Below are 23,509 nucleotides of genomic sequence, written 5' to 3' on the forward strand. Positions count from 1 at the left end.
AAGAGTTTAGCTCGTTTACTGAACGAGCCTAAAACTCGAGTTTGAGCTCGGCTCAATTACCAAACGAGTCGAGCCAAGCCTCGAGTTGCACGCGAGGTTGGTTTGCCGCCCTAAAGGTATGAAACAGAAACTGGTTCAGGAAATTTGTTATGGACCATAATCCCTCATAATGGCGCATGCAGCAGCTGGTTTTCCTACCATAACACAAAAGCTATAGCTATGCTTCCCAACATGAGCTGGCAGCTCATTACAGTGTTGAACTGCTCGTCACATGTTAGCTGTACACATATGCATCGGACCATAAATATATGTAAATGAGAGTTAGGTCAATTGTACGAGGTATTTAATTTGTTTTATTAAAATCTCTGTTTTTGCTTCTGTTTTGAACTACTTGGTAGTTTGTGGTGGGCATTTATAGCTTAGAATTATTTCTTGGCCTAGATATTATTAGGTGTATATGGATCCCAAAAGGCCTCCGCACAGATCATGCATAAACGATTTTGTGAGGCCTGTCTCGTGTTCTACAAAGATAATTTGAACTGTTTATTTTATTAAAAATATTTCTTCAAGGATCTTTGTAAAAAATCTGTTCAGTTGGATATCGGTAACGACTTTTCCAAAAGTCATAGTGCAGTCTGATTGGTTCGCCCTATGATGTCTGAACGAATTTAGTAATATCCGATTGAGTTAATTTTTTACAGAAACACATAAAGATATTTTAAGAATTTCAAATGAGTCGTTTGGATTATTTGTGTGGGATCCGAGATGAGGCCTACAAAAATTGTCTGTGCATGCGTGATCGTTGCCTCTGCATCTGATATGTGCCCATAGCACAAGTAATTATTCCATGCCCCTAGGGCACCACGTGGCAGAGTGGTTTTCAAATCCGTATATTTTGGACCCTAGCATCGGTATATATTTTTTCGACGGCTGAGATCTACGAATAGTAAGGTTAGAGGCATGTTTGGAAATGATGCGTACTACTATATTAAATGTGCCTAAATAACAGGGGGAAGATTTATATTCATTTATGGACTATTTAGACTTGACTGGGTGAACATATATAATTTCTCTGTTTTATACGGGAAGAATTTAGCCGTTGATTGGGCATTATCAAGACATGCTATAATGACATGCTACAAATCGGGTAAGAAAAAATTAATTGCCGTTGATCGGGTAATAGAAATTAATTGCCGTTGATTGCCATGCTATAATGGAAAATACAATTGACGTTGATTCTCATTTTCTGTTCTATGTAATGAATTTTGGGTGAATGAATTTCTCTCTCTTTCTCCTTAATCGTTTTCCTTCCAGTTCTTTTTTCAGTTCTCTCTACACAGGTATGGATCTTTTGTTCCCTTTTTTTTGGTTCTTCATCCACGGTTTGTTCTCTCTCTCTCTCTCTCTCTCTCTCTCTCTCTCTCTAGTTTTGCAATTTTTTTTCTAGTTCGGGACGTGGGAATTTTTCTTTCCAGATCAATTATTTACGCTCGGTTCAAATTGGGGTGCGTATGTATGTTTTCTTTCCAGATCAATCATTTGCATTTTCTTCTCCACCGTTTCTCTTAGACTCATTTAATTAACTCCATCAGACATTTAATTAAGCAAAATCTAACCATCTATGACCATGTGAGTTGATCCGTTTCCTTTTATTCCTTGGTCACAGGTTATCAAATTAGTATTTGTTTCATATGTTTTTCATTGAATTCTTTATTTTCTTATGTAGCTCAACGGAGACTTCAAGAAAACTGTAAGAGCAACTTACTCAATTTTTATTTGCATTCTTTCGTTGTTGTTTTTTTTTTGTATAAAGGTTAAATAGCGTTATACTCTTTAGGTGTACTTTGTGAGGGGTCAAACAGCTGATAACAAGGATGTAGTCCCTTACAATGCATATCTTACTAGACTATTCAATCCCCAAATCAATGTGAAAGTTTTTACAAAAATGAGATGTGTTAAGTATATTCACAAGTACAAATACAAAAGAAATGATAGTACTACAATAGTGTTGGGACGAATAGACGAGATCAATTATATTTTTATAGTGGATGATTTTGAATCGAACTGCTGTCTCTATTTAGGGAGAATCATGTAAAAATCATTATGTCATGGTTTGCAGTTGTTTACTTTTTTTTTTTGACAAGTCGTATGACATTAAAATTTCTTGCTAGATGATTGAAATGAAATATGAATTGAAGCACCATATATATTTGCTAATTAATAACTGATATTGAGTTGGTTGGAGTTTGAAGCTTGGAAAGTCTACAACTTTGTTATCAATGATTTAGTAGAAGCGGAATTACATTTTTATATTCAATTGAAGGGCTGATTATATTTTGTCTTTTCTTCTTGATTTTAAAAATTTTGATGAATAAAAACTAGATGCTGCTATATTATCATTAAGTTTAATTACTGATTTTGTATTCTTACACTCTGAAGCTTGATTTTTTTAAGCACGTAAAGTGAATTTTGTGATTACAGTTGAGTTTTTCCAGTTGTGATCCGAAGTTTAAATGGCTGGCGATAAATGTCTTCAGGTACAGGCGCTACAACTATTAATTTGTTAGTTTGTAAGTTTAACTGATAGATATACTTGAGCTATTGTTTTCTATTTTTTGCGTAGTTAGAATTTTGTGAATGAAGCCTTGGCCTTCATAATTGGATATGAATTGAATACCGATTTCATGTCGTGCCTTCAGGCACGGGCATACACTAGTAGCTAAACAAAATACAGTATAAATCGGATTCAAGGCACACAGGGACAACGAGCAGCGTATGAAGCGGAAAAGCACATGCATTATTAAAGTAGTGTCATCTAATTGATCAAGCTCTAATTTCTTTGGTCCAACTACATTTTTAATTTAAAATTTTGGCCAATTTCCTTTACCATTGTGTTAGCTTGCTTGGCCAAAAACCAAAGTTTCATTTGAATTCGGGCATTAATAATGGCACATCCCAAATTTTTAATGTCACTTTCCAAATTGATAACCGTACTTTCCTTTGGAAGTGACATTATAAATTCCCTTGAATTCAACTTTCAATATATACACAATCAATCATTTTACTTCCACACCCATTTACACACCCAGTGTGTGTGGGCCCCACCTTTATTGTGAGCATGAGTGTGTAAGTGGGTGTGGAGTTAGAATTTTTGATACACAATACACCTGCAATCATTACCTTTCGATTCACCTGCAATCGTTAATGTGGAGTATTATTAACCACAAACACTTTTTTCTTTTTTTTTGAAATGATTTTGTCACTTTTTTTTTTGTTAACGTTACTCCTCTGCAAGTATATTTTTACACTTGCAGAGGAGTGACGTTAACAAAAAAATATAGAGTATTAATAACCACAAACACTTTTTTCTTTTTTTTGGGGAAATGATTTTGCTACTTCCTTTTTTGTTAACGCCACTCCTCTACAAGTATATTCTTACACTTGCAGGAGAGTGACGTTAACAAAAAAAGAAGTGACAAAATCAGTAGTCTTTTTTTATCCGCAACCACACACACATTTTACACACATTCACATCTTTTGGTAGGGCCCACACATACTGGAAGTGTAGTATGTGTGGGCCCCAATGTGAATGTGAGTGAGTTTGTGTAAATACTTGTGGTTATAGAATGATTGAAATTGAAATAGTGCGCAAACAATATAAATTGATTTTGGCACTCTAGTTTTAGTCACGGGCCCTTCACTTTGTGTCTTGATCATGTGAGATTGCAAAACAAAAAGTAAAGTGTTACTGACTAAAGCTAGAGTGCTAAAATCACATCACGCAAACAATTTCTCACATGAGTTTCAACACAATATAAGAGTACCGCATAACATAGTACCAATTTGTCACATGAGTTGCAAAAAATCCATCTTGTTTTTTCATGTTGCGAAAAGGATCGAGCCCTTTATCAAACCAATAATTCTCTAACCATACACACTTACATACACAATTACACAAACTCTCTTACATAAAAAATGGAGCCCACACACCCAATGTGTGCAGTATGTGTGGACTCCATGTTTGATGTGATTGTGTGTGTGGCAGTAGCATATTTGTTATGAAACTATATTAGGAGATTGTCGTTTGATTTTTCTTAGAGCTTGGATCTTTCAATGTCTAAATTAAAGTTAAAAAACTTAAATCTTCACGTGCAAGATGAGGTGAAGTGTTCAATTCTAGCTATGGCTGTAACTAGCTAGGGCTGATAAATGAATCAATTACTCGAGTACCAGCTCGTGTTTGATTCGTTAAAAGTTTGTTGGATAAATATTTGTTGCACTAGCAAATCTAGCTTGAATATTGGTCATGTTGTTAATTAAATTAACTTCCAAACTTTTGTTTTGTGAATAAAGAGAACATCATGTAATATCTTGCAAAAAGAGTACAACAGATACTACAAAGCAAATCAATACATATTACAGTAAAAACATGAACTGACCAATCTAAGTTTGAACCTTCTCTATTACTCGGCTTTATAAACTTTCTATTAAAATTTTCAGCCCACTCAAGCTCGTGTTCAACTCGTTTAAAAAGTTCAGCCCAAGGTGATGACACATGTTCCTCAAACCCACGCACGACCTCCAACCAGAGGCTTTAAAAAGCCTAAATCTGGCTTTTGTTATCTTTGCCGGAACTTTTTCCATCTGTTGCGACCACCGAAAAATACGATGAGCACCACGATCAACTAGCCATCGCCACCATAAAATAGCCATTGGAAATTAAGTTTGGGCTTGGTTCTCAAAGAAAATGTTTCTCCCTTGATTTTTAAGGATCATAGATGCTCTTTATGAGTTCAATTTCCATAGTTTTTTTTCCCCTTCTCATCTCTCATGAATAGAAATAAGAAAAGAAGTGCAAGCGGATAAAAAAGGGAGCGAGCATCCACCTTGACTAATTTTGAAAATCAATCTCGCCGTTCACTAGATGAAGTCTAAATCTAGTTAAAATCGAGATTGTCTATGTATTCAGTTGGGGTGTGTTTCACTAACTACAATAAGTACTTATTTTTCAAATAAAATAAGGTGATGTATTATGAGAAAATGACCTATCTCGTAATGGCAAAAAATAAGAACTTTAGTGGAACGGATTTATATCATATGACAAAAACGAAAAAAACCTAGGAAAATTTATACTAGCACTTGGAAATCAATAAGTCTGTTGACACAGACAAATTGAACACAGATCAAGCATAGACTTTGTGTGGGGTCCACTATGGGTCTCACACAAATGATTCAAGCCGTTCATCAAATGTAAAATATTTTTTCAAGGGCCCTCGCTAAAAATCAGCTCAATCAAATACCTATAGGTGCTTAACTCAATTGTTTAACTTTTCATTATCCTGAAATCTAAACGAAAAGTTAGATGATTGGATTGAGTACTTATAGGTGTTAGATTGAGCTAATTTTTTGTGGGGACCCTTAAAAAATTATTATACATTTAATGAACAACTCAAATTATTTGTGTGAAACCGAAGTGGGCCCACACAAAATCTGTGAGGATACGTGTTCTATTTGTATGTGTGAATAGCACAGTTGCTTGAAATTTTTGCGAATTTGAAATTCTATGGAGGAGCAAAGTGCCAGTTTAGTAATTTCCCCATTTTGGAATTTCAGACGTACCAAAAAATAATAATAATAATTCCCTATTTTGGCACCACCCCCATCAACCGCAGTACCCAACCCCTTTCTTTATTCCCATTAGTTCAGAAAAGAAAAAAAAAAACTCAGAAAGAAAAAAAAAAATCAAAATTGTCGTCTTTATTAATTGAAAAAAAGAAAGAAAAGAAACTAGACATTAGAGCTGATTTTGATTGTCACCTCTGGCTCTGAATCGAAACCAGGGCTCGGGAAAGACAAGAAGAGAGAGAAGATTTTCGGATAAGCGGAATCGAAATGGACATGTACGGATTGGAGCCGGGTCTCTACGATTTCGGATTCTCCGATCCGTCGATCGTCGGATCTCTATCCGGTTCTTCGCCTTTTTTATCCTCGACGGCACGTTTCACGACGACCGAAGACAGCGGCGACGACGACGACGACAGGCCACCGCCGCCGGTAATGCCGGAGAAGAAGCCGGCGAGTCCTCCGAGGCACCGTCACGATGGAACCTCGCCTCTCCCTTTCGGCATGGACTGGAGCCCTCCCCCTCGTAGATGGGTATTCTTTTTTCGCTTTCGTTCATCTTTTTACTACTACTTCGTACGAAATTGATAATCGTATGATTAATGTATTTGGGGTGACCACAGTTCTGAATAGTTCCCTGTACCGATTTAGCTGCAGAATTTTGATTCATGTGATGATTGCTTGCTTTGCACGCATGTTCTCCATCATATGTTACATCTGTGTTTGTATGTCTGAACTGCTATGTTAACCGGAACACGGATCGTACCTGTACCAGAAATGATAACGGGAACGGGAATGTGGTCCGCCACATGGCTAAATTAGGGTACACTAGGATAGGCTTCTATAGATAACATAATTAGAACTTACTGTCGATGAACATCTAATAAAACTATATTATTTTTCAAGTTATTCATTCGAAATACATTTATAGGAGCATAATGACCAATTTTTTTACATTTTCTCTAACCAATTTCACACTCTCTAAGGTCCTGTTCAGTTGCACGGAAGGGATGGGAAAATCAACAAAATCAACAGTAACTTTCTTTGTGGTCATTTACCAAGAAAGTTGTAGGACCCACAATATCAACATTATCATTGGGAAACACTTTCCTGCAAAATAGGTCATTGCCAAAAGGAAGAAATTTAGTTTTCCTGCAAGATTTCTAGTCAAGAGAACTCATAGGAAAATAAATTTCATTTTCCTTCACTTTTCCTGAGAATTCATTTTCCACATAACATTTCCGACAACTAAACGGCGAAGATTCTACCTTTGTAAGTTGAATTTTTAGTGTACCATGTTTCGCAGAGTCGCAATGTACCAGAATGCAATTCTCTAGGGTATTAGCATGCGCTGGTTACCTAGGTCTGAACATTAGTGGCTAACTGTATTGATATGATTCATATGAAGATGCTGTCAAAGATGACAAAGCAGAGTCTGCTTGGGACCGGTCGATTGCTGAACCATTCGTTCTCCCTTCCCCTCTCAGTTGGTGTTTGCTAGGTTAGATTCCCATGTCCTGGTGTAATGGGCCCATGTCCTACTTGAGCCTCATTGGAAGCACTACTTGTCTACTTCCCCCAAACTCTGTTTTGCCGGCAAGGGTCCCATGTGTTAGCCTTATGTACAGCTCTTAAATGATACAACGTACTCATATAACGTACTCATCCTTTTGTTGCTAGTTGTGATAGCACATGCCTAAGAATAGTGGGCCTCTCATATAACCTTTGGTCGGTAAGACTAGATTGGATCCCCTTCTGTATGATAGTTGTGAGGTGTCATTTATTTAGATCAGCAAATCCAATATTTGTACTCACTGCTGACTGCTGACAGCACGATATTCAGAAATTTAACGTTGCTAGCTTTTGTTGCGTATTGGAGTCGGATAATAACCGTGGTTATCTTTCTGTTATGTATTTATCAGATAACCTTTAGTGGTTGGTATCCACAAAAGAGCTTTGGTTGTTTTTTAAAATTGTCTTGATCCTTACTTCTTTTACATTTTTTTACTATTTGGCGTACTGGGCCTTTTTTATCAAGATAAGCAGTAGAAAATTGGGACGAAAATAAAGGAATGAAGTAAGGGAGCAATAACCTCTTGTTCTGTAGAACTTCTAAGAGGGCATTGCTCCTTTACTTTACAACTCCTATAATTATTCATACCATTCATTGTCCTCTACATGGAACTTATTTTTTCCAATGGCGTTTGTAAACGTTTCTTTACTTCCTTTGTAGGATGGACGGGACTCAATATGGCCGCATGATCCTCACTCAGGATGGAGTTACTGTGTCACAATTCCTTCTTGGATTATCCTTCCAAAATCAGGAGGATCAGATCCTGTAGTGGTAATTTAGGAACTCTGCCAAATGTTATCTTTCTTTTCTATAGATATATACATTAAGTAGTACTGGCGTAGTTGATTCAATAACACTGTTTGTATGGCACAATGCAATGATTTTTTCCTGTCTTTGTTAAATGTTGGGAACTTAAGCTATCTAATTGTAGTTATTTGGGCCTAACATCTGTGAGTACATATATGCCAGTAATTGTTGTCTATGACTTGTCCCACAACCGTTCAACAATACCTCCAAAATTACTATGTAGCGGTGGCCTCTCCACTCATTGTCAATATGTTTTTCAGGTTGATGCTTTGAAATAAGAGTTAGGATTTAGATGATTTTGGGCAAGACACTATTTGAGTGGTGATTGATTTCCCCTTGTGTGCCAAAAGTACGCCTCGTTTAATTGTGGTTCTTATGTCATAATTCTGTTGTTTACATCTATACCTACAAGTCTGGGGCTGCACTTGCGGGGTAGTGTTAAGAGCTTGTTTCTGACCAGTTAAATAAATACCTCAAAAACTGAGATATTAACCGGGCAGCCTCTGCATTCATTGCCAATTGATATTGAGTTGGATGTTTTACAGTTGCTCTCGTCTTGTTATTTCTACTGCACTTTTGGATGTATGCATTTACTTCTTATTCCTTATGGTCAACAAAGGTAATGGGAGGTGGTTGTTTTCTTAGCAAAGCCTATTTTCTATTTGACCGAGCTCCTTTTCCTCTTCTCTTTCTCTTCTTACCTGAAAAGTGCTTTACTATTTTGATATATTCTTTTATGCACATCGTTGACCATTGTACACTCTGCTTGCTGTTTACTTAATTTAGCTATTCAAACTTGTTCTGTAACTTCTGTTTGTTTGAACTGAGAAGAATGGCGATAAGATGACTTACAAGTTTGAACGAAATTTATGAGGCAAGTCCTATAAAGTTAAACGCTGAAACTAAAAAAGGCAATTTCTTTTGCTTCCATGATTCACTCCGATATAAAAAATTTCAAACATGCAGAAGCATAAATTTGTGATTCTAACAATATTGTAATCAACTATTTTTGGGCCTTTTGAAGGCTGTGAGTACCTTGGCATACTTGCTACGGCTCTCTTTTGCATATATGTTAAAATCTTTATGTCTGTTTTAACATTTATAAGAAACAGTTTTACAGGGTTCAAATCGGGGTACAATCGCCGGATGGGATTACTAATACTCGAGGAACACTCCGTAGATATAGTGATTTCTTGAAGCTATTTTGGGAAGTAAGCGGCTATTACCTCTGTAAATTCTTCTGGGAGGACTATCCCATCTTCTACTTGTTGTGGATGATTTAGTTGCCTTTTTGGATTGAAATCACTAAATCTACCTGTGTGATGCACTTTTTACTTCAAAGTTGGAACCTGGAACACTATTGTAGTCTATCAACTTTCATGTGCTGAGTCTCTGAAGTTTTTTTTCCATTTTTGTTGACTATCTTTCCTTTTCAGCTCGAAAAGGAGTTTCCCAAGAAAAATTTACCCCCAGCTCCCCCAAGGAGTCTTTGGAAAAAGAAAAGCAAGACACGTTCGGAAGAGGTAGACAACTTTTAGTTTGATTTTTTGTCTGGTAAATTACTCTTGAAATTTGCCCGTGTTCTATCCTTCAAGGATTTTTTTTTGGAATCTAGGATAGAGAGCATTGTGACGATTTAATAATGTCCTTGATATCATGCAAAAATAATTGCAATCGAAGTTAATTGCTTGTCAGTGTATGAATTGTAAGATCTAATTTCAATCACATAGAAGATAGCATCATATCTGCAGATGCCACGTAATAATTACGCGCGTAGGTAATACAAATGATAACTTTGGGGACTTCAGATCGTGAGCTTTCAGATCCCTAGTTGTTAGTTTTAAGTCTCTCTATGCAAGCAAGAAGATCTATTAAGAAGACCTGGAAGCGATCTATGATAGGAAAGAAGGGGCTGGAAAAGGTTTTAAACTCATTCTGTGGTTGGCTGTTCAGCCGAGAAGATGATGCCGAAAACAAGGCCAACTTCCCACCCTACTCTTTGGAAGAAAAAGGAGATCCGAGCAGAGATTCTACCTTTATAAAAAACAGATTCAATTCCAAACCTAAAAAGAGAAAAATAGATAACCAAATCAAAATGACAGTAGAGAATAAGAGAAGAATATCAAAATCTCCGGGCAACTGGAAACATAGAAGTGAGCCGTGATTTCACGTGAGTCAGATACGACGAAAAAAAGCTTCTTTGTCTAACTCATGTCACCTGATGTGAACGGCTTTCTCTTAGTTATAGAACTATATAAAGAAATATAACAAGTGTGTGATGGACTGTAAAAGACATCATGTCTGCCGCTCAAATGGTCCCTTATTCTCTATCGGTAGGAATGAATGGTTCCATGGCACGTTTTGATTTTATACATTGGAAAAATCCATTTTGTTATTAATAGTAGCCTAAGGAGGGGTAAAAGAATAACCAAACGAAAGGAAATCCATTAGTTATTCCTCAAAGTTTCATTTCTTCAATGACCAGAACTTGCCAAGGATATATAGCTCAGAGATGTAGAACAAAAATGTGTTCATTTGCAGTAGGATGGGCTTGGGCTCTTATTAGAACTAGTCTTCAATATCAAATAAAAGCTTTGTGGCTTTCCTTTCGATTAGACTAAGAAGAAGAAGAAGCCCACGGAGCTGTAGCAGTTACGACTTATTCCTTCTGGGCTTACTTGCCTTTACTTGAAGGCAATGGTTTTCTTCAACCAAAGGGGCCAAACGTGGCATATCGTGCACCTTTTGTGGGACCCACTAGATTATGGCCTGGGAAATTAATTGAATGGCATCGGAAGATTTGATTATGGAACTCTTTGATTTATGTTCCATTTCTGGGAAACTTATATGAGGAAGTTGATGTTAATGCACAATTGATGACATGGGACTGCAAGAATGTGGAATGGCAACTTACCGATTTTTGATGGCCAAGGACACGTTGAAGCACCCTTTCTAATATCTCTATTGTCTGAGTTTTGTTGTAGACTTTGGCCTACTTTATACACATCTGGAATGCCTGAGGGTAATTGTAATGTCAATAGAAGTTTGAATTATTTGGACATTGTCTATATGCACTCGGGTTTGGGCATTGTAGTAGAAAGTCTGGTGATTTGGGAAGACTTGATTGATTCAGTCTAGTTACTTTCAACTTTGCGCCAAATAGTATTGTCCTTTCTCTGTTTCAATTAGCCATACTAAGCTTCGTCAGTAACAATTGACAACTGCAGAACCTGAAGGTTTAAGGATAGGAGGAAAGCACTGTGCTTAAGTCAATACGGCTGAGGAAAACCTTCATCGCTATGTTTTGTAAGAAAAAATAGAAGAGCCCAGAGGTTCACGCATCATGAAGGAAAGAAGAAATGAAAATTTACAGTTCTAGAAGTTAGGTCTGTTCCTTGCCCCCAACATCTCTCCCAGGTTCATGGGGCCGGCACTAGTTATGGCTTTCCCTATATTTTCGTTATAAAACGTGACACTTTTAAGGTAGCTGAAAGATGTACATAATCTGATCTAACGTAGTCGAACTCGATAGCGTCAAGCCGTCAACCTGCAGTGCTATGAAACTCTACTGACTACTGGCTACTGTATTTCTTAGTTCTTTCTGTTGAATCCTCTTTGTTTTTGTTTTTCCTTAAGTTGTTGCACTTTATTGTTTGATGGGAGTAAGTAAATTAATCTTCCGTCAATTAACTTCTTTAGTGCTGTGTTAATTTTCCAGAGTTGTTCTTTCTTTCTTTCTGCTATGTTCTTGCATATGTTTGTCTTTTCATTCACTTCACACGAAAAGTTTATGAGTATCTCATGGCATACAGGTGCAATACAGAGTACAGAAAAGTTTTAAGTTACATCTTTGGCTTATCAAAGGATATTGTTTGGTATCTCTGGCCTTATTTTGAGTTGTACATTAAACATAGAATTTTCAGAGTTTACCCCGTGTTGCTAGAAATCAAGGCAATGGTGCACCGGCATTTGAGTACATTTTTGTCAATCAGTGGGCACTGATATTGGTTTTTGTTATTATTACTTTGTTAAGAGTGTATAGAGCTATTTGGTTATCCGCGTTCGTTTTTTACATGGGTTGCATTTCCAAACTCTTTCGAGTAACCTTTCTGCTAATGGAGTAGTCTTAAAGTTTTCAAAATAATATTATCTGGAATGGTTGCAGCGAAGGTGTTCCTTAGAGGATTGGATGCAGAAAATATTATCGGACATTGATTTGTCAAGAAGTGCTCCCGTTGCCATTTTTCTTGAGCTAGAAGAAGCTGCAAGGACATGTACGTGTCTTCTGCTGCTGCTTCACATTGTTTTGTATTGAACTTTCACAAAATATATGAAGACATGTTCTTACTCAACCTGCAATGAGTTTGAAAAAGCAAAATATGTACCTTATGTTGCCAGTACCAACACACTAAGATATTCCATCGGTCTTGTATGCTTTTCAGCCTTTTATGATTCAAATCAGCACAGTTTAGATGCAAATTCTTCTGCTGGCATTATAGTTCCGTCGCACCGATTACAATCCACCACATCAATGGCGTCAGATTATGCTAATGATTCAGATTATGAAACATCTGAGCTTGGAACACCAAAGCATGGAAGGGATAACTACTCTGAGCTCAGCCTGGAAAATGAAACTAAAACATCTGACCAAGAAAAGTTCTTTTGGCGCTCAAAGCATTCAAGTGTTAACAACAGTGGTTTGGACAAGGATGAAGCTACTCATAATAGTTCCAAAGTTGCATTTCATCCTGTGGATGAAATGGAGCCTTCTTCTGAACCAGGGAATCACAGACAAGGTACCCATCTTCGGAGGTTGTCGACAGAGAGTGTTGGAAGTGATGTAAGCTCTATAAGAGCTAGTGAACTTTCAAAGCAATATTCTCTTGGTGATAACTCCCTTGACCTTCTTGAAGGTGCTGAAATTACAAGAAACACGGATATTATAGCTGAGTCTGATTTACAATTTCCTAAGGACGTATTAGTGGCTCTTCCATCAGATCAGCGCAATAAAATGAATAGGGTTCTTACCACATTGCGGCGGAGATTGGCTGCAGCAAAAACGGATATGGAAGATCTTGTAGCAAGATTAAACCAAGAGGTGGCTGTAAGACAGTACCTTACGACAAAGGTATTTCCGGTACCTATCTTGTTTCATCATAAATGTTGTACCTGTTCACTATTGGAACATGGTATTTGTTTCTCAGTTGTTCAATCCTTTGTAATATGTATAGTTGTAAAGGGTGATACCAAAGAAGCAACAGAAGAAAAGGTCGAATATGCTTACAAGGTTAGGGCACCCTGTAAAATTAACTCGAAGAGCTATTTGGATTCGATGGGTTTGAAAAAGAGGAAAACAGTTTAGCTTCTGATAATGCTCAAATTGACTTTGTTTAGATTCTGGCAATCCCATTTTGTTCTTGTCTATGACATCTAGATGATTGATTCCCTGAATGAAGGAGGTGACCTTCCAGCAATTTTATTGCTGAAACTTTTGAGTTTTGACTTGACAATGATAATTTTAGTGATGATAAAGGTATGCCTACTTATAGGTATGTAATTAATCACAGAATCATGAGTTTCTCATGCACACGTACGTGGACACTTCCTGAGATCTGGAGGAAATTATGTTTTTTGCAATTGGTTCCTGTGTAAAAGTTATTGTTGGTTTTTATAAGAACCACTTGTGTAGTCTTGGCATGCACCATGCAACTGTTTATCATTATGTGATTGTAATGAGAGGTAACCCGACTTATTTGGATCGTCTCTTGCAGGTCAAAGACTTGGAAGTGGACCTTGAAACCACTAAGCAAAGTAGTAAAGAAAACCTTCAGCAAGCTATTCTAATTGAAAGGGAAAGATACACCCAAACACAGTGGGATGTGGAGGAACTTCGGAGGAAGTGTATAGATACGGAGTTGGAGTTGAAGTCTGAACGGGTATGGAGTTGTGATTGTCTCGTTCATTTTGTTTAATCTCCCTTCTTCGATGTTGAATGTTATGTTTGACCATTTTAGGATGAAAAGGTGCACATGGAGTCAATAAGAGTATCCATCGTTCAGGAGAATGAGATTTTACAGCAAGAGTTGGATAATGCCAGGGAGCAGATTGAGAACTTGAAGAAACATCATGATGACCTAGAGTTGAAATCAAAAGCAGATGTTAAACTCCTTGTGAAAGAGGTTAAATCTCTTCGAAGTTACCAGTCAGAATTGAAGCAGGAACTTAGCAGATTGACGAAAGAAAAATTAGAAGTTGAGGTAGCTAGCTCTGTGTATACTGTGCTTACTTTTTGTTTTACAGCTTTTTAATAGGGCCCTTCCTTTTTTTTCACAAAATCAGCAGCTCGATTAGGGCCCCGTGTTTTTTCAGTTCTCATAGCCTTTTTCTGATCTCAGGGCTCTCAAATTTATTTTCTTCGTATACTTTATCTAGAAAATTTTATTTGTGGTTTTTCCTCGTTTGCTTGCCTGTTTGTATCTTTAAATCTAGCAACTATTTGATTAGCTTCTTTGTTTCTCCTGGACATCTATGTTTATTGACATAGCTAATAGCCCAAGTCTTAGCTTCACTGATGGACTCTGTAAATGCATTCTTATTTTAGAGGGTTCTACACAAGGAGAAGGAAAGATGGAAACACTCAAATGCTGCGGACACAAAATTGCTGCATGAATGTGAGATCCTTCGCAATAGGCTTGAAGAATGCAGTGTTAATTTCCTCACCGAGGAAGAAGATAAATTGATTATGGATACATCATCAACTTCTGATGCAATAGATCTTTTGACTACTTCAGATAATCGTATTGGCCTTCTTCTTGCTGAGGTATCTTTCTCAATAATGATTTTTGCTCATATACACTATTTGATGTATGATGTTGATTGGTTTATTTGAACAAGCAACTTTCACGGTTTTGCATCCTCTATTTGGAACTCAAAACTTTATACTAAAAGGTTTCAGGAACTAAGAAACTTGTGCCTTTTTGTCTTCCTCTTTTTGATAGATCGACCATCTGTCATAAGATTGACTCAGTTTTTTCACGAATTTCTTTCTACTTAATTGCTGAAATTACAAGATGAAATGCAATATAAAGTGTGCTTTGGTGGATCCTTTGTTAGATTACGAAAAACTGGCCTTTTGTTTTTTGGTGGTTTTGGGTTTGGAGGGATCGCTGATTCCGTTTCCGAAGTTGGTTTCTCCATGGGTATGCACCCTGGTGGATCTAATTACCCATGTTGTCATCTAACCATTTTTTGTGAAAGCGCTGTTCTCTTTTGACAGCCTCTTGTAACTGTCATGCATCTTACTGCCTTCTAAAGTTGTTTATGATGTGGAAACAGGCACAACTGCTCTCACAAGATATGGAAAATGCTGTCACAGCTGCGATTCACAGTAGCAGTGGTGGCACCGTGAGGGCAACGGATGATGAATTAAGGAAGATGCTAACAGAAACTTTCATTGACAATGCCCGATTGAGGAAACAGGTGAACTCTGTGCTCCGTTGTGCCCTGCATGCACCGGACAAATCAGAGGAAGATGAGGAGGAGGAGGAAATCCCTTCAAGAAAAACAGTTCTTAGCAAGTTCTTGGAACGATAATGGGGTTAGGGTAATATAGGTTCTTTGTTTGTAAATATACGGGTGTCGTGTAAATGATCAAGCAGTCATAAATTTTGGGGGCTCTTCTCGTGATATCACAACCCTTACAAGTATTGTTGTACACTATTTCTTATTCCAACACAAGTATATAAACTATTTGGAGCACCATTGGAGTCGGAAAAAAAACCTCAAGGAATTTTTCATTTTTCTCTTCCTTTCTCTCTCGACCGAGGTTCCAAACGCAGTCTTATGGGTATATTGACATATGATTTCTTAGAATTACACGGAAGGTTAGAGGTTGGAATTCTATTGCTATTATCTGCACACGTAACTTGCTGTCAGAAAATTGTACAAGAAACCGTCATTCTACCAGGTGAAAAATAAATAACCAATGAACCGGAAAGAAATTACAACAAATGCGGAAAAAAAAAAAGAAAAGAAAAAGAAAGCTTCTATTGTCATGAGTTTAGAGGCCCGGATGCTGTTTGTTCCTCTACCAACCAAACTTCCTATGGTTGTACTTGAAACAATTTGCAGCGATTGCTTTTGCAGTTGCCAGAAACTACTTATCCCCACCGCCAAACATGCCCATCATGTCTTTACTGGAACCCATTTGCTTCATCAAGTTTTGCAACCCTCCCATGCCGCCAATCTGCTTCAACATCTGTGGGGGAAGGACTTTGCTCATGTGTTGTGCATTCATGTTCCGTGACAACGCACTCATTTCTCCCTTCTTAGGAATCTTAAGCCCCTTCATCTTGCTCCAAATCTTGGCGAGTCGCTTGTACTCATCCAACATTTCCATCACGTCTCTAACCTGCCGGCCAGACCCCCTTGCTATCCGCATAATCCTCGAGTCATTCATGAGCTTAGGGTTGGTGCTATCCAACTCTGTAGAATAGGTAATTGAGTCAGAATAATGGTTTCGCTTTGCAATATTCCCCAAGATCCAAAACAAATAATAATACCACTTCTCCTAAGGTATTACATATCCCATGTTCTGATGGGATCTCATAACCGAAATGGATATTTAATCCATCATCACAAAGCAATAGAACCACATCAAAAAAAAAAAACTTATATAGTAATAATAGAGAAACCAAAGGAACCAATAGGACCACATCAGAAAGCATATTACTTGCCTTCATTAGTCATCGAATCCATCATAGTCATGTAACGTTTGATCTTTGCTTGGCTTTCCTTTTCACGTCCTTTTGGCATTAACTCTTGACTAAATCCTGGAAGCATTGAAAAAACCTACACAGAACATTGATGGTTTGAGCTTCCACAACAAACTTCCATGAGAATTTACACAATTGCCAGGCAATTAACAGCAATTCAGAATGAGTAGATCACAATTATATAGCCTAGTCTTACCAAGCTTCAAAGAAATCAAGGAGAAACCAAACAGTCGACAAAACAAACCTGGCCAATGGGACCCATTTTGAGTATGTTTTGAAATTGCTCATACATTATCCTCAAGGTGAAGTTTCCTTCCGAAAGCTTCTGTAAAAGCTCTGGCTGTTGGTCCATAGGTACAACTTCATGAATTTTGTCCATGAATCCAGACCAGTCACCCATGCCTAGGTGCAATGCAGGGAAAACAAAGTTGAAACATTCAGAGGTACTTCGCTGAGAGCCATAAAGTGAAGTGGCCCATAAAGAACAATGTCAACATAAAGTCATCAATGGTCGAAAAAGGAGCTGCTCACCTAAAAGGCGACTGACAAATGGTTTAACATCAAAAACTTCAAACTCATCCATATGCTCTCCAGTTCCAATAAATATTACAGGGCTTTTTGTAGCAGCGACTCTGCATATAGAAACAATAAACTACTCAGATGTCAACAAACAGAAAAGAAATTATCACAGGACAATGACTGAAGCATTTTGCTAAGGACCAGATTCCTTGAGAACTTGAAAAGGAAAATAGGAACAAAAAGTTCCTATAACAACAAATTAAAATCAACGACGACAACAACAATAACAGAACTTATCTAGTTCCCAATCATTGGAGGTATGGGCGGGGGAGGATTGGATACAGATATGCATAAAGTGGTTGCTCTCAGAATACCACTGAAACAATGGCCCCCCTATACCTTCAAGAACCGAGAGCTAAGGGAAAATGACAGCCCAGAACGTGTTTTGATAATTAATACCCGCCAAGGACATTTTCAGCATTAACAAATGTTCTCAGCATGTCCTCGGCGGGTATTAATTATCAAAACACGTCCTTGGCCGTTATTTTCCTGAGAGCTAAAGGGACTTAGCTGTGGAACCAAGCCCCCAAATCAAAGCGAAAAGGCATCAAAGAGGGCAGGCCTAGAGACCCAAATCAATTTCTATGCACATTACCATCATACCATGCTTTCTTAAATGTGAGTCTACCAAAATTTTCAAATGCAATATCTTCTTCCTTAAAATGAATCAACATTGGCCTTTATTTTATATGTTTCATATAATCCGCTTCAGCTTTTCCGAAAAAAACTAACATTAACAATCTGCTTTAAACCTCCAATTTGGTTTCGGGCTGTACTAAGACTATGGGGATTCTAAGTTCAGGGAGTTCTTGTGTATACATTTGGAAACGTCGAAGAGATCCAATGAAGTAAAATCTAACAGCAACTGACAAGTGACAACAACGAGATGTTCAAGTGACAACAACGAGAGGTTGACAAGTTACTCATGATTTAGATTCACTATTGTGCATGCTAAAAGTTTTTGTTGTTCAAGCTGTCCATGAAAAGATCAAGGGTATTCACCAAGGAGAGGTTTATCAGTGTAGAATGAAACCTCTACCATAGAGCATCCAGGGAAAAGAACATGGAAAATGAATTAGCAGAGGCACAGACTGGGGAAAATGATGCGCGCTAATTGGTGGGAGGCAAAATGTAAAATGAGGTCAAATAGGCATAACAAGGTTTTTGGGGGTTAGACTCCCCTCTTTATTTCTTTCCTTTTTGATGAACATAATTGGGCAACTTTCCATCTATGAACGAACTACATAGTGAGGTGAAGATGAGTTAATAAAACAAGTAAGAATAAATATGAAATAGGAATATTCTCCATCCAAAAATTACCAGACATGGAACTATCTAAGAAAGTGCAGACCAAATCACACCTGAACATGAGGGAATCCATGTATACAAGAGCATCTTGCATGCATGGGTTACCCAAGTTATTTTACAGAGAGCATCATAATCACTTATAGAAAGGAATATCCCCACAAGTATCAAAACCACCAAACCAAGTAAGATATGAAAGAGCTTTTCCAGAAGCACAACATTAGAAACTTACGCACTCAAAGCACCACCACCCTTCGCATGACCATCCATCTTAGTAACAATCACAGCTCCAACTGCAACACTTTGCTTGAACGCTTGAGCTTGATCAAATGCAGCTTGACCAATACTGCTATCCATAACAAATAGAACAAGATCGGGTTTCTGGAAGATTCAATACAAGAGATTAGCGACCCTATTCAACAGCAACAAAATACAGCAGCACAAATAATTTTTTTCTTTTTTGATAGGTAAGATACAGCAGCACAATACATCAAATAAATACCGTTGCTTCAGACACTTGGCGCATTTCTTCAAAAAGAGCAACTTCTTGTTTATGGCGTCCACTGGTATCTACAATTATAAGATCACAATTTTCCTGCTTGAATCTTTCTACGCCTTCGACTGCAATTTTTACAGGATCCGACTCCATATAGCTGTAAACAAACAGCACATATGTTCAGGAATAAATTCACTACCAAAAATGAGAGATAATTGACACCTCAAGCAAAGAGCACTAATTGCAAAACCAAATCAAACAAATTCCTAAAGGTTCACATGTGCTCAAGGAAATCCACGAAGCAAGCAATAACTTCAAGTTCTGCCCCACATAAGGTTTCCTCTGAAAGAGAGAGGATCCAGTAGGCAGAACCAACTTCATCCTTGGATTGTTTGAGTGGTGGCCAAACTAGATTTTCCATTTTCAGATCTAGAAAATAAGAAAATGAATCGAATTCATTTCCGATTCTACTTCCTTTGGGGGGGGGGGGGGGGAAACCCTATGAGCACTATGTCTGAACAGATACAACTTTATGGCCCTTGAATAAGCACAATTAGCAATGTTCAACACTCAAATTCTTCCATCTATTTACATCGATCAAGTTATTCTAGCCCATTGCACGTGATTATCGTAAGACCGACCATAGAAGCAGATGGTCACATGGTCGCATATTGAGGGATACATAAAGTTTGTGCGTGATATTTGTCTAATAAGTATGGATATACCACATGAAAAGGCATCAGAAGGGATGAAACCTTTGATCGTGACTTCTTTCCTTTTATTTTTTGTATAATGGTGGACCTTTGGACCTCTGTGAATATATATGGATTATGGACAAAAATGATATGGCACAACACTAACTTTTTAATCATTGGCTCTCCCATTAAGGTTCTTCATTACATTACTTCCATAAGAGTTCGCAGTTTTAGTCAATATAATTATCTTGGCTTTAGCTTTTCTTTCAACAAACACACATTTCCTTTTCCTCCTCTCTATTCATCTTCCTACTTTATTAAACTATTTTCTAAAAACCCAGAAACATTTTGCATTACTATGACATTATAACTTCATCCAACATTTTAAAATCACATCAGATGGCAATGGCATAACAAGCACATCCAAAAAGAGTACCTTCCATAAAACGGAATTTTAGCCTTCGTAGCATTCTGCTTCAACTGATCAAAAGCACCAGCTCTGAATGTATCTGCGCACACCAAAGCTGGCTTCCATCCCTTCTTCTGGTGGTAATATGCGTATTTGGTACACGTCGTCGTTTTACCTGACCCTGAAAGGATGCACAAAAGATAATCCTGGATTAGAGGACTGGATAGAACTAAAGACAAATCTAACAACAGAAATACCAAAATGCGCAGAGACTTTGGAGTATATACTTTTGAAGGGCTAATATTTGTAGCAGGTATAAATACACAACTCTCAAATAGGAGGAAAATGTGATCAAGGTCCCAGATGGTACCAACTTAGCTGCCCGAGAAAGGAAAGTCCACAACAACCATCTAGACAGCATAAAGAAAGAAGAAACCACCAAGCATCATTTGAGAACAACAAATACCTTGCAAACCGACAAACATGACTACACTAGTTTTCCCTTTCTTTGGCGTGAAAGAAGGCTTCCCAGGATCCAACATTTTGCAGAGCTCATTGAAAATAGCCTGGGAGAAAAGAAACCCACTTATTTCAAAAAATGATATAATTTATTAAGCTACACTTTCCACGTCTTGTAACTCTTAAGTGAATCACCAGTTAATAAAACAATATTTCATCCTCGCTCTATTCGAATCACATTTTGCTACCTATTCCCCATGGATTTTTTTTTTTTTTTTGGTCGTGTATGAAAGAGGCCAATACAGGCTGTAGTCCACACCCCTCTCCCAACATCCCGTTCAGTTCAGCGCAGCGCACATTTAAGGGTAAATTGGCTGCTAGGTGGAGAGATTGGGTCTAGAGGTCTTTTATACTCGAATTTGAGCCCTCTCTCATCAGATTATTCAGGAAAAAAAAATCACATGGCTCATTCTATGCTACCATTAACTTTAGCATCCTTCACATTATAATGAACTAAGATCAAACTTCACACATATAACATACACATACTTTTTACAATTTTAACTAGGTAGAGTTGAACCTTTAGGTAGGTGTAGCCACAGATTATGGGTTTATGAAGCATGATTTGGTCTAATTTGCACTTCGCTAGCTATTTGGGATTCAACCTAAATTCTTGTTATACGCAACCCATGTAACTGAAACTCCATTCTTAGGAAAGGACTTTTGAATCGGAAGCACTCACCCAGTGAGAAAGGCCCTAACCTATGATAAGGGGCCGTCAATAGAGAAGTTGGCTATAATGGAATAGAGTCCAGGATTCTCCTTCCTCATAAAATGAATTGGGCTTGGGCAAGGGCAACAAAGCCCCTTAAGACAGAGTAGTCGGGTCGGCTGTAATAGAACAAATAAGGGCGCTTCGTTCGTCGAATTGATAGGACATCTACCGGCTTATCCCATTTCATCAACAAAAGTCTCGGCTATAGCTATAATAATGGATATTGATTATCCCACATTAACCTATATTTCCAGCATTTAGCACCAAAAACCACGGAAAGGGTCGATTGCAGCTGTAAGGTGCTTTCTCCTCTAGTTGCTTAAGCTTAAGGATTTGGATCAAACAAGCAAGCCACACAATGAAAGCAGGTAGAAAGCAAGCATGAAGTGGGCATCAGAAGGAAGGGGTGGTACTGGAAGGCCTCATCCGAAATAAGGTGTAGATTGGAGCCTCGTCGATACATAGTGAATGCACTCCACTACTACACATATTACACAGTTGGGAACCACGAAAAAAACTGTCTTGCATTCTTTCTTTCTTTTCTTGATTGTTCATTTGTTCTTCGTGCGTGTGTTTATTGGTTTGGCCGATTTCTCAATAGACTACAGATGTTCGGGTATAGGAAGCCATGATTAAATGGATAAGAATAGAAGGCATGAAAACCATCGTTTTCATAAACAATTCAACCAAATAGATAAGTCATATATGAGCTCCATAATCCGTATCACCTTAAAACTGTTCAATTGAGAATCTTGGGGCCCTTACCTGCTGAATAATCCTGCGCTTGTTGTGGCCAGCGGCGAGGTCGTCGAGATTGACGATCTTCTTGATATTATTCTGCATATCACGGACGAGTTTGAACTGAACGTCGGCCTGAAGTAGAGCCCTAGTGATCTCATTGAGGCAATCGTTGAGGGCTTTCTCGTCGATTATCGTCGCATTGCTCATCTGCTGGAGAGCACGCGATATGCTCCCTCCCAGTTGCGCTAACACCATCTTGATCGACCGTTAGAAGAAGAACAATCTGCACTTGGAAATCGAAACGAGAGGGTGTCGATTGGGGATTGTTAGGGTTTGGGTAGTCGAATTTCTGGGGTTTGGGGATTGTTAGGGTTAGGGTTTTAATTGGGAAGGTGGAGATTTGGGGGTACTGTCCAATTGGTGTGGTTATATAGAAAGAATGGTGCTACTCTATACCAGTGTGTACAAATCCCATTTTGTACCGTTTTGAATCTCAAAAAAATGTTCGAAACCGCTCATTTTGTTTAAAATAATTTACTTACGGCTCCTGCAAAAAATAAACTCAATTTGATATCAGTTAGGACACCTACAAAACGTCCAACTTTGTCCCATAATTCAAGCCTGAATTCTAGAGCAAAGTTTGGATATTTCGTAAATGCTCTTAACGATACCGGATTGAGCTTATTTTTTACAAGGACCATAAGAAAAGTATTTCAAACAAAATGAGCGACTCCGATTATTTTTTTAGACCCAAAATGGGCCCAAAAAGAAGTTTGTACCCATTGGTACAGATTTTTCATATGTACCATTAGACTTTCTGATATAGAAATTCCATTAACGTTTCAAGAAAATTAGTAGTAGTAAAAATCAAAACCTGATCACTATGGTAATAAAACATTAAAACCTGATCAAAGCCACATTTCTTAGATAGGTCTGATTGGGGTTCGGTTTCGGTTCTACTTTGTTAGCATGAAAATATAAACTAGCAAGTTTATCAAATGGTCCGGATTGATTCTAACCTTGGTTTTTAAGCCAAGAAAACCGAACCAAAACGGGCACCAAAACGGCTCTGTTTGGTTCGGACCCGAGGATGCTACCGAGAGGTCGATTCGGCTATTCATTTCAGCACAAACAACTCAGATCGAATTTGAGCGCATACAAATCAAATCCGTGCATTGTTAGATTCCGAGCCGTCGATTGCCGAGATGAGCGACCGATCCCATTCCGTTTGGCAACATCTCCCATGCATTCCATTTGGTTCTAGCGTTTCAATT

The 23,509-nt window shown here is 37.9% G+C and overlaps 2 protein-coding genes and 1 non-coding gene across 4 annotated transcripts; 1 reads left to right on the top strand and 2 right to left on the bottom strand.

The window, feature by feature from the left end:
* Nucleotides 1–5,695: 5,695 nt before the first annotated feature.
* On the top strand, nucleotides 5,696–16,039 carry LOC131335393 (PX domain-containing protein EREX). 2 transcript variants are annotated; one of them, XM_058370717.1, is made up of 11 exons: nucleotides 5,755–6,156; nucleotides 7,856–7,966; nucleotides 9,115–9,213; nucleotides 9,439–9,525; nucleotides 12,168–12,276; nucleotides 12,445–12,798; nucleotides 12,916–13,130; nucleotides 13,774–13,938; nucleotides 14,017–14,259; nucleotides 14,604–14,822; nucleotides 15,338–16,039. In XM_058370717.1, the coding sequence occupies exons 1-11, from the start codon at nucleotides 5,893–5,895 to the stop codon at nucleotides 15,593–15,595; spliced, it is 2,124 nt and encodes a 707-aa protein (XP_058226700.1). In that variant the 5' UTR covers nucleotides 5,755–5,892; the 3' UTR covers nucleotides 15,596–16,039. The 2 variants fall into 2 exon arrangements, with proteins under 2 accessions (XP_058226699.1, XP_058226700.1); XM_058370716.1 differs by having other exon boundaries at nucleotides 5,696–6,156; nucleotides 12,445–13,130.
* LOC131335394 (signal recognition particle subunit SRP54 2) lies at nucleotides 15,887–22,638 on the bottom strand. Its single transcript, XM_058370718.1, has 9 exons — nucleotides 22,260–22,638; nucleotides 20,727–20,826; nucleotides 20,288–20,441; nucleotides 19,163–19,313; nucleotides 18,893–19,041; nucleotides 17,308–17,408; nucleotides 17,021–17,178; nucleotides 16,738–16,852; nucleotides 15,887–16,486 (listed from the first exon to the last, which is right to left on the bottom strand). Exons 1-9 carry the CDS (start codon nucleotides 22,488–22,490, stop codon nucleotides 16,158–16,160), a joined length of 1,488 nt encoding a protein of 495 aa, XP_058226701.1. The 5' UTR covers nucleotides 22,491–22,638; the 3' UTR covers nucleotides 15,887–16,157.
* On the bottom strand, nucleotides 17,864–17,966 carry LOC131299315 (small nucleolar RNA snoR100). The gene has a single exon (XR_009190699.1). It is a non-coding gene; the product is annotated as a small nucleolar RNA snoR100 (small nucleolar RNA).
* Nucleotides 22,639–23,509: the final 871 nt, after the last annotated feature.

The sequence above is a fragment of the Rhododendron vialii genome, chromosome 8a, assembly GCF_030253575.1.
Source record: "Rhododendron vialii isolate Sample 1 chromosome 8a, ASM3025357v1".
In the NCBI taxonomy this organism is placed as follows: Eukaryota; Viridiplantae; Streptophyta; class Magnoliopsida; order Ericales; family Ericaceae; genus Rhododendron; species Rhododendron vialii.

Excerpts from the sequence above, each read along its gene's own strand:
- LOC131335393 (XM_058370716.1), top strand. The coding sequence starts at position 5,893 with ATGGACATGTACGGATTGGAGCCGGGTCTCTACGATTTCGGATTCTCC. Across the intron at positions 13,939-14,016 it reads TGGAGTTGAAGTCTGAACGG|GATGAAAAGGTGCACATGGA; the intron begins GTATGGAGTTGT and ends TGACCATTTTAG. Across the intron at positions 14,260-14,603 it reads AAGAAAAATTAGAAGTTGAG|AGGGTTCTACACAAGGAGAA; the intron begins GTAGCTAGCTCT and ends TTCTTATTTTAG.
- LOC131335394 (XM_058370718.1), bottom strand. The coding sequence starts at position 22,490 with ATGGTGTTAGCGCAACTGGGAGGGAGCATATCGCGTGCTCTCCAGCAG. Across the intron at positions 19,042-19,162 it reads GCCAAGTGTCTGAAGCAACG|AAACCCGATCTTGTTCTATT; the intron begins GTATTTATTTGA and ends TGAATCTTCCAG. Across the intron at positions 16,853-17,020 it reads AAATGGGTCCCATTGGCCAG|GTTTTTTCAATGCTTCCAGG; the intron begins GTTTGTTTTGTC and ends TGTTCTGTGTAG.